General features: G+C 44.0%; 1 protein-coding gene and 1 long non-coding RNA gene across 2 annotated transcripts; both read right to left on the bottom strand.

The window, feature by feature from the left end:
* Positions 1-277: 277 nt before the first annotated feature.
* On the bottom strand, positions 278-4,455 carry LOC117857990 (uncharacterized). The gene is made up of 2 exons (XR_004640898.2): positions 923-4,455; positions 278-788 (listed from the first exon to the last, which is right to left on the bottom strand). It is a non-coding gene; the product is annotated as an uncharacterized lncRNA (long non-coding RNA).
* Positions 4,456-8,206: 3,751 nt separating this feature from the next.
* On the bottom strand, positions 8,207-9,283 carry LOC117850160 (protein RESPONSE TO LOW SULFUR 1). Its single transcript, XM_034731965.2, has one exon. It carries the CDS (start codon positions 8,756-8,758, stop codon positions 8,411-8,413), a length of 348 nt encoding a protein of 115 aa, XP_034587856.1. The 5' UTR covers positions 8,759-9,283; the 3' UTR covers positions 8,207-8,410.
* Positions 9,284-11,440: the final 2,157 nt, after the last annotated feature.

Here is an 11,440-nt window from a genome sequence, read left to right as displayed (position 1 = left end):
GTCTAGCTGACATGTGGCGTGATGAATTGTTGTTGAACTTAGTTCAGTTCAAAGACGGGAGAGAATCGCCAAAGCCTACGTCGATGCTGTACGCATTTGTCGCCTCACTCACCACACCTACCCATCGAGTGAAGCGAGTCGTCGCTACGCGGATGCAGCCTGTTCCACGTATTTTTATCAGGAACGTGCTGCGAATCTGAGGATATTTTACTCCGGCACCAGCTGTTCCATCAGATCCCCTAAATTTTCTACTTCTACCGAAGATAACGACAGCACATGAACTCAATCCAAATTTCCATCAAATGTTTAAACTCGGCAGCATCAAATTTGGACAACTACAAAAACAAAGCCAGAGGCGACACCTGCGCAGGACGAAACGAAACAGACGAGGGTGCTCGCGACGGCTGCATCTGCACAGCAGTAATTTACAGGGAAACAGCAACATCTCTTGAAAAGAGAAGATAATTTCCCGTGGAATTCACGGATTCGAATGAAACGGGAGGCGACTGAGTTGAAAGCTTTTTGCATGGGAGGCAGGGGACCAGGCCTGATCCCTGATGAGCACGAGCACGAGCAGCGGCCCAGGCTTTTGATGATCGCTGGAGGCCAAAGGACACCAGCTCGATCAACTGAGCGCCAGAGCCCACCATGTTTGATCGCAGCTGCATACGGATTTCCCATCAAGTACTGCGTCCTTGTCAAGTTTGTCATGTATTCCTTCCTTCCCCGCCTGGCTGGAGCTGTGGCTTTCTACAACGCCCAGCAGGATCATGATCCAACTGTAACCACTGTGTATCAAAACAACTTCAGAATTCCACTGACACAATGGTTCAAAAACAAGAAGGAACAGAGAACTGCACTTGAATTTGAATTCATTAACATGAATTAAGAGACAAATCTACATTCTGAAGAGACTCAAAACCTGTGGGTGGTGAGTTGCTGAGTGCTGACCCATTTGCTCAAGTGGTGCCATGCATGCCCCCAGTGCCACATGAAAATAACTACTCATACAGGAGAAAGTAAATTCATTATGCTTAAATAAATAAATTGTTATAGGATGAAACAGAATATTAACCAGCATATAGTATGAGAACGTATAAAGACGACTAGATGAGGTAAAGCTGTGAAAACTTTTACCACCACCAAAGCTGGTAGCTGGACCATGGTACCAATGTACCATCTGATCTACCCAGAGCTGGAATTCCACCATGCTCTGCGTCTGCTCATTCAAGTCAATCCAGGGGTGTCAGGCTCATCAGATATTTATATTCCTCGACAGCTTTTCAGAACATGTTCTCCTGGGCGGCTGTCGTGGCTTTAGCCGAATATTCCAACCACTAAAAATTACTCCGCCTCACTCATCAGCTCCAGCTCAAACATGGAGGGAATCCCCTTTTCCTGGAACAAATTCAAATGCCAGCCATGGACGACCAGTCGACCCACCTAGTGCCAATCGGCTACTTTGTCTCTTCCCTCCTCTTCCTGACGGAAAAAGAATCTTGATCGCCGAGCATATATTCCTGGACACCCAATCACTGACTCCCTCTTTTCAAAGAGAGGGAAAAAAAAAAGAACCCAATGCCCACTTGGGCACTACAACACCACCAAGGCAACAAATGTATATAGTAGCATGCTCAAAAATCATGATGAGGGTTGTGTTTGTTAAGTTTACAGACAAAATGTTTCAACACACATAACAGTTAAAAATATACGTCCTGGTCCTGGAAAGGCAAAAGAGGTATTAAATGATTCCACTACGTGGATCTGTTTCAGTAGAAATAGCACGTAATTATTTCTGTAATGATACGGATCTCCGACAACTGGAATCTCAATCATATGAGCCTTAGCTTAAATCCTAAGCATGATGCTGCCAGGTTAAAAGAAACTGCAGTAACTAGCTGCTCAGCACCGCTTTTTCAGCTAAACCAGTGAGAATCATGGTACCCCCAATCCCCTATCCCATTACCCAAAAACGCCTAAAAGTTGCTTCTAATGTCTATTTCAAACTTTAAATCTGGGAAGAGAATGATATTTCAAATACTAAACCAGACCACTTTGGGGCTGGAAATTAGGAGCAGTTCCCAGGCACTAGCTGAACAGTCAGACTGCCAACAGGATTGTGCCCCTGTAAATTTAAATCAAAGGGCAAATTAAGTTTGACAAATTCACATATCAAACAGGACTGGTTCAGGAGGCTGGAAAGTAGAAATTGGGTGGAGTTTACAGCTAATAAGAGAAACAAGCCATATTTCCGGTTTGCCCAGAAACAGTTATTCCCCTGTAAATCCTAGCTGCCATAATGCTAAGTAGTACACATGCATGCAACAATTTCACCATGATTCTAGGCTCTAGGGTTCATCCAAAAAGGACTCCACTAAACATCACCTCATAGGAAGTCGTATGTAACAGGGAAAGTTGGTTGATACCGATGCAGTTTATAGAAAAAGGTCCATCTAGCAAGCTACCTACACAACTAGACCAATCAATGGCCCTACAGTTCAACCAAATCCTGATACTTATCGATATACCATTTAAACAAAGCAGATCACAACATCCATCCAGAAAAATCAACTCTTATATTTATTTCCCATATATAGAAATCGACACAGAATTACATATGCACAACCATCAAGCATCAAATGATCCCAAAAAGATCAAACATCAAACTCTTTCATCATATCTTCTTGCAACTGTTCGTCGAGGGTAAAACTGGAACTTTCTTGAAGAATGGGATGTTCTGAAATGTCCACCAGAATGAAGTTAGTAACGTCAAACAAAACCATGAATAATACTTGAATAAACTACCAAAAACAGAGCAACATTCCAACTGAATTTAGCATAAAAAGGAAAGGTACCATCAAACACATGCATTCGTTACGTTATCAGACAAGTTAGACACATATAGGGCCATCTTTTCAATCACGTAACTGATGGAATACAATTAAACCATGAAAGTAGTTTGTCGTCAAGCTGTTAAGCATCTATTTGCTAATAACCCTAGTTTAGGAATTTGGAATTCATTTCAAGCCAGCCTTGCTACCCTCAGCTTATTTGGTGTACCTGGCTTTACTCTTTAGGTCTACTTTTCAATAGAGTCGAACAATTGACTGTCTCAGAATTGTAATTTCTAACCAGATTCCATTTAATAAGTTACAACAAATCCACCAAAGGTAAGCCAGCCTAACAACTAAATGAGATAATTACTTTGTAATCCGATATCCACGAAGTAACAAGACAAAGTCATTAAAGCTTAACATTACAACCCCAACAATGGCTTCCGTTACTCGTTACACTTCCTTTCCTCTTACAGCTGGGACTAGTTAAAAAAAAAAGAGGAAATGGTTTGTCTTGATTGCATTTGAACTTTATATCCCACCTAATTACACCGTGTTGGCCAAGTTTAGTCTAGTGGGGTAGGCTCATAAGCATTCAGGCAAAGCAAATTATTTTGGTGACAGGCATATGCTTCCCAGACAAGCCTCCCATGGATCTTGCGTGCACACAACCACTAACAATGACAGCGATATGTATGAGAATCAATCAACACAACCAAATTTTGAAATAAAAAAACAAGGCAGATACATGCTGGCAGGCTATAAGTTTCAGAATTAGTGCATCACAAAGACCACTCTACAGACTACTGCAAATGCACCCAATAAAGCATACGAGAGCAATTGAATGCTTGCTGCACCATAATTTATACCTTACAGAGCTCATAGCACATCCCAAGCAGTAATAGCAGTCAGATAACAACTGGATCAATTAATCTCTGCACAGTTCAATCAAGACAGGCTATCCAGACACGGCATCCCCGTGATCCAGGACAATATTGACGACATGACCAACCAATTTTACACCACACACGCGAAATCCCAGCCTCCCGAAATCACAGAAATTTGCCTTGATGACAGATGAGTAATCTAAAAGGATGGATCCTGCTTATTCGAACGGCATCATCCAATCAATCGGATCAAACTACCAAAATTACGCGCCAGATCCAGATCCGGATCGCTAAACCTAGGCAGAGATCCGCACGCCACCCCCTATCAACCTCCACGGCGCTACAGAATCACAGCAAACCAACAACCATCACGATCCATCCTAGAAACGCAGGCAACAAGCAGGCTAAACGACTCGGTAACCAATCAATAGCGCGAGAGAGCGGCGGCCGCGGCGGCGACCGTACGCACGGCGGCGGCGGCGCGGCCGGGGTGCTGGGCTATTATCGCTGCGCCGGCTCCGATTCACTTGGTGCAAGGCGGGATCCGGTCCCGGCGGCGCGGGCGTCGGGTCCCGATCTGCACCAAGCGAGCCCGAGGCGGCGCGGCGGCGGAGGAGACGCGCGAGGCGCTTCCCGAATCGCTCGTCCGCTCGCTCGCTTGGAAGGGGAGGGATGAGGAGGAGGAGGCGTGGCAGGCACGGCGACTGCCGCTGCTTGGTGATGTGCGAGGAGGGGGTGGGTGGTGGAGACCGGAGAGAGGAGCGGGCGGGGGTTTTATAGTTGGGGAGCGGGGGGTGGGCTCGCGGCGAGCATATTAGGGTGCGGGGGGGGAGGTGGGCCCGGGCGCGCAGGGAGAGCATGTGTGTGCCGGCTTTAGGAAAAGGGGGGCCGGCCTTGCTTTTTTAGGGCTTTGGTAGTTTTGCTTCACCAGCTTTTGGGATTCCTTCTTTTTATGGTGGGTGGATCCATCATCCATCCATTGTCTTGTATCTGCTGTGTTTTATCCTTCGTGTTTTGCATACGAATTTTTCTATAAATGATGGTTGATGAGAAATGAATTTGATGTTTACTTGTGTAGGGGTAGAGAGGAGTTTTTTTTTCTTGCCGGGATTGACTGTGATTGTAGACAGTGATCGGCAAACATATACCTAAGATAAATGGCCAAAGTATAGATATATTGAGTTCTCTATGAAGAGTAACCACCCTTGATAAATCTTGTATATGACTGAGTGTAGGATGTAATCATCCACATGGGTTGAAACACATCGGCTTTCTTTGTCACAAGAACATAATACCAGGACCAAATCGCCTTACAAATGATAAGATGTATGTGTTTTTCATCAATTCTAGCTAGGTAGCAATGCTATTAGCAAAAATAATGGTGAATGGAGTGGCAAAGGTAACTTTATGAAGGTGATGGCTAGTGGCAAAGCTATAGCCCTGGTTCAAACCTCCAAAGCTAGAAAAAAAATAACAAAAATCTACTTCAAATGCAAACTTGATGTTATTTGTATTTGTATTAGCACTAGAGTAGCCCATGGTCTAGACTATTTCTAGCTCCACCCCTTGTGATGGCGTTGGCAAGAGTGGTAGCAGTAGCGGATAAGATTTAGAACATCGTGGCAACAATGGTATAGCACATGTTTCGGTCAAAAATCGTATAGCACATGATTTTATTGGTAGGTAGAAAGAGGTTATCAATAGATCATAAGTTTACCTAAATGAGACTACATGAAATAAGACAGCAAGGGATGACGACAGTAGGACTAGATCTATCAATTTGCATTTATCTTCTTGTGTAGGTTAGGGCTTTGTAGTTTGAGAAATAAGTGATAGCACATTGACAATCTATATCTAAATAGGGTATTGTAAGCCAACAAACTATACATATGGACAAAAAGGGTTGACCGTGATTGTGGACAGCTATGTTGATTCTACTATTAAGAAGATATATCGAGTGTTGTTAAGTGAGTAACCTTCATGTCATAGAATTCGCATATGATTGTTGTTAAGTAGATATGTCAAATGTTGTCTAGAGAGTTACCCTTCTACTATAGATCCAACAGTGCAAGTATTAACCATGAGTAGCAGAGGAAAATCATGGTATCCGCTCCAAACAAGGATGCAATCATTTGCATGAAGTAATCCTTGCCTTCCAATATACTAAATGAAAAAGGAACACCAAGATAAAGGCTATATGCATGCATTTTCTTCAGCAACTTACTTGGCTCTTGAAACAATGATGTGGTCATCAATAACTAATGGTGAAGGTATCTTTGCGAAGATGGGTTATGGTGTTGGTAAGGCTGGTGGATAAGATTCAGGACATCCATAGCAACAATAATTATAAGATATGGTTTTGTATAGGGTGAGTAATTAGTGATTCAGATGGGGATAGGCCTATTCTACATGAAGTTTATTGAAAGTAAGGGAATGATGTGAAGCATATACAGAGGATCCGATGGTTTGTGTTTGCTCTCTTGTATAGGTTTTAGGATTTTGTTGCATGACGAAGGAGTGATAATATAATTAAGGATGGGCAATCTATTTATAAGCAATCATTATAAATCAACAAGTTATATCTAGGATATGGAGATAACAAGAAATATTGAAACTGACTTGCTAGTCTTCTTAGAAGCTTATTGAAATCATATACAGATAACAAGAATAGATGTTATTTATACAGAGAGCAAATTAATTTTTCATACAGATAACAAAATTAGATACTTAGCATTGAACATATATGTATTATTTTTTCCTTTCAGCAATCCCCCAAATTTATTGCAAATATATTGCCAAAAAAAATTATGTGCTTTGTACAGAGATCTTCCTAACAAAAAATGTGCAAATTTTTACACTGTCCTTGGGGCCTAAGTGCCTAACCCTTTTTTAACTTGAAAGGGAACTTTGTATCAAGACGCATGAGAATAAAATGCCCAAGAAGGCCTTCTAGTTCTAGAAGCTCCACATCAGCTTCTCCACTAACCTTTCACTGTCCCATTTCTCCCCTTAACTATCACGTTTAAAAGTTTTAACATCTCCCCGCAGCACATGCCATTAGTGACATAAACCTAAATTTGTCAAGAACTCTGCAGTGTGCATACATCAATGGAATAGTCAACAAGATGCTCATATCTTTCTACAAAAGTTGCACAGATCTTTTTTCCGGCCCCATGTAGCCAAAAAAAAAAATGAGACGTGTTTGGAGAGCAGCGGTGAGAATCTTTTTGCTCACATGGGGAGGCACAGGAATCCCTTGTGGGCACACGCAACACGATCACACGATCCATGGGCCAAGAATAAAGATGGGGGAGTGTGAAATGAATGTGATGCCCGGCCGCTGCCATTTGTGTGTGGACTCGCCTGCCGGACCTCAAATGAACGAACGATAAAAGGAGAAGAAAAGAAATGGCTTCAACTGAATGGCTTGGACGCATCCAGCAGGCCAAAAAAATTAAAAAGAAAAAAAGTTTTTATGATTTATTTTTTCTATAAAAAGGAGATAAAGTGTGTGCCTTTGCGTGATTCGCGACAGCATCTGGTACATACGTGTTTGCCGGCAAGGCCAAATTTGTATTCTTTTATGCAAAGTCTTAACCAAAAGCATTACCAGACGACTAAAGACTCGACTTTTATGCATATAATTGCGCAGCGACCAGAGAAAAGATGGCATGGAGACTTGTTTTATATTCGTGATACAAAGTGTCCGATCCGAAAGACGGAGATGATGCGTTGGCGTTCGTGAGGGGTCGGACACGTGAAAAAAGAAGAAAGGCGGCCCATTTATAATTGTGTGCAAGCAGCACGTATCATGTTCGTCTCCCAACTGTCTCTTCCACCCTTTTCATTTTGTTTTTTTCTGTGGGTGGTGCAAACGTGAAGCCTGGAACCCATCATCAGCTTAAGGTGAGTCATCGAAACGTGTAGAGTTGATCCTTTCTATGCATTTATCCAAGATCAACAAACTAACAGATAATAAGGTGAATCATTTGTATTGAGATTTTTTTTGTTTGTTCTGTTTCACTTGGCTTGTTTTTGTTCTATGTTTTGTTGACGCACAAAAATAGGTTTGGCCGCTGACGTTGGCAAACGTCCGGCGAGAGATGGAGAGAGCAATGCAAAATGGCGTGTCGAAACTCGAAACTGCACTTGGCTGGGCCGAAACCTTGGTACCTAAATGGGCTCAGGGCCCAAAGTAGGTCGTCCCGTGTCACGCGAAAGAAGCAACAGGCCCAAAGGAATTATGGGCCAGATCCCCTTTTCACATCGACGTGACGAGCCTTTTGACTCTCTGCCAGCCCAGTTGATTTCGTCCTTTCGCCACGCTGGAATTAATGCAACCGCAACATCAGTCACAGAAATTTGCCTCAACTTGGTGGTGTTCCAAGAGCGAGAAAAAAAAATCGAAGCATGCATCTTCTTCGCAAGATCATCAGATCAAATGAAATTGCTATAGATGCTGATCATCAGTTCATCACTCAGAAGTAGCTAAATCCAGTCCCGTTTGATTTTCATTATCTGCCTCCATGAACTCTATACATTTGATCTCTACAGCACATGAGGCGCCGTGCCTCTGCTCTGTTTGCTATAGAATCTACAGCGAATCCAAGAGAAGCCAATCAATGGCATCGCCAGATGCGCTTGATGGATGGACGACCTCGCCACCTCGCCGCGGGGTGCTAGCTAGGACTAGGACGATCTGGCCGCGGCGACGGCGGCTCGGCGCGCGGCGGCGAGCTCCCTGGCGAGGTCCTCGACGCGGGCCTGGTATTCCCGCGCGATCTCGACGGCCTCCACCTCGGCGTCGCCCAGCTGCGCGCACAGCCGCTCCTCGGCCTCCTCCGCCGTGTCCGCGCGCCGCCGCGCCGCGCCCAGCTCCGCCCGCAGCGCCGCCACCTCCCGCTCCAGCTCCGCGTTCCGCCGCCGCAGGAGCTCCGCCTCCTCCACCTCCACGGCCGCCACGACCCCGCGGCTCTTCCTCCCCGCGCCGGACGAGGAAGACGGCGTCGCGACGCCGATGGAGATGGACGGCGCCATTGTCGAGATGGAAAAAAACCTCGATTCCGGGTTGAGTAGGCGAAGTAGCAGTAGTATAGCTTGATATAGCTTCTGTTCTGAGCTGCGGTGGTTGCTTGATCGCTGAGCAAGAACAGAGCGTATTTATGGGTGGGGGCGAGGACCGGGAAGGCGTCCAGGTTCGGTGAACCTGGGAGCGTGAGGACGGGAACGAGGCATCAGCAGTGACCCCATCGGCCGCCGGCGTCTTGTGAGGTGAGCAGCTTGGTAACGGTCCCGGCGGTCCGAGCCATGCCAAATCGCCGATCGCCCATCGCCACGGATGGTGGATGGAGATGGGGCCGCCCGGAAAAAGCTGTGGAGGAGATGGGGTCTCGTCGCGGATCAGTTTTGTGGCGTGCACCGATGGGCGAACGGAACGGCTAGTGGATCCGGCGACACGCCCGCCGGCGTTGGATAGCCGCTTCGGCGAGCGTGGTCCAGCTCGATCGCGTTGTCAGGATGCCGTTCCGTCGGCGCTCGGCACCGCAAGTTGTCGGACGGACAGCTCTTGCCAGAGTTTGGTGTTTTGTGTTTGGTCGCGCGACAGGCCAACTAGCAGTAAGCCGGATTGTGGTATACTGGTATGTGTTTCACTGGTGTATAGGAGTGTGATGTGGCGACTATGGTTGTGTGCCAAATAACCAAAGTACTTACAACTAATGTTGCGAGACATTTTTTAAAAGGGAGTATCTATACTCTTTGGAAATAAAAAGGCACTAGGTACCATATGTTTCTTGCATTGGAAGGACATGACCTGATATTACAAAAAAAAAAGTAGAAGGAAAACATGAGCATCAATCAAGCTGCAAAACTTGAATGAGCACAAGTGCATCTCAATTCCTCTTTTTCTTAAAAAAAAAAACTAGAAGGATCTTGTTGCATTCTACATTGGCACGGGAAAAAAGTTCTTTCAACTCAGGATCCATTTGGTAATGTTTCTGTTCGCTTCTCACTAGAAACAATCTTTTTTTTTTAGCCTGGACGTACAGTCATATTACCACTATAAACAATCTAGAAACCTTGTTTCAATGCGAACCGTTTCCAGAGAAAAAAATAGGAATTCATTCCGAAAACCATTTCTCATGTGCTACCAGAAGCGGCCAATCTAATTTACGGTCTGGTTGATTAGACAACAATTCACTTTCTCTTTCTAGTATCCGATCAGACAACAATTCACTTTCTCTTTCTAGTATCCGATCAGACAACTTCATTCATTTTTTGGCATATCTAGGTGACAGCACATCCGGCACTAGCTAGCCAGCACCTCATGTAAATACATAGGAGCAAGTTTATTGACAGAAACTTTTGTAGCCAAAACAAAATTTTAAGAAAAATATATAAAGACTTTAGAACCAGAAATCAGAGGCAAAACTTTAGTAAAACTTTTTTGAAGAACAATCTGACAAAAAGATAACAACAAAAATCGTTAAAAACTTTAGAAGCAAATGTCGATAACAATTTTTTATTAAAAAAATCGTTAAAAAATCTTTGACAACAAAATTTTTCAAAAAAAAATCTAAGCAAAAAGTGTTACAACAAATTTAGAAAAAAAATTGGAACAAAATGAAAGATATTCACAAAACTTTTGGGAAAATTGGAGGACAAAAATTTTGCAAAAAGAGAGAAAAAAGCCGGGTGGATCCCGCCCACATCGTTGACATTGCCGAGCAGAAGGTCGCCGGTGCTAGCCGGCCCGCTCCGCCGCGCGCCACTGATGGCCACATACCTGGCTGTCCCTCGTGCCGCCGCTGTGGAGGAGCCACGTCGGGGATCTGCTCACCCGCGGACTCCCGCTCCTCATCGCGCCCGTGGTGGCGCTCTCCGTGGACGTCGTCCTCATGCCTCCCGTCGGAGGGCGAGCCCCGCCGCCATGTCGTGCCTCCCGGCAAGATACTAAATAGCATTCGTAGCACCCACGATAGCGGTAGCGGTACTCTACCAATATAGCATGTTTGGACTTAGGGGCCGCTATTGTCCGCTATTGGCCACTATTGCGGCCGCAATTGCTCATGTTAGGCCACTATTCGCTATATTTACAGTTTGAAATATGAATCAAATGGTAATAATAATGTTTAAAATGGTTATTTAGGTAATGACAAAGAGTTATTGGATGAAGAATAATTTTTTTATTTATTGATATGGGAATTTAATGTTAATATATATCCATACACCTTAATTATACCTATTTATTTATTTATGATTCTTGCCATGAAATGTAAGGTTAACTTAAAATTATAAAAAGTTATAAGTAAACTTGATATTAATATTCATATATCCTCTAAATTATGATTATTTTTTGAATTCCACTATTTGAACTTAGTATCCGTTATAGCACCTACTATCTACGATCCACTGTACCGATACTAATCCGCTACGGAACCGGTAAAGGCCCCGTTTGGAGCATGGCAGATTATGTGAATCCAGAATCTGGAATCCAGAGTGGCTCCAAACAGGTCAGATTTTGGTGCAGATTCCAGAAGCCAATTTTCCAAATTCTATGAATCCCAGAATCTGCTAAAGGCTTGATTCCACCAGCTTCTACATGTGAAAATTACTAATTTACCCCTCTTCTGATATTGAGCAACAGGTTGGCTATGAAATGGTAGCAAGGGCAAAAAAGTCATGTATGCAACAAATAGCTATAAAATCAGATTTTGGAAT

This window comes from Setaria viridis, chromosome 1, assembly GCF_005286985.2.
Source record: "Setaria viridis chromosome 1, Setaria_viridis_v4.0, whole genome shotgun sequence".
Classification (NCBI taxonomy): domain Eukaryota; kingdom Viridiplantae; phylum Streptophyta; class Magnoliopsida; order Poales; family Poaceae; genus Setaria; species Setaria viridis.
This window is presented reverse-complemented; position numbering and strand designations above follow the sequence as displayed.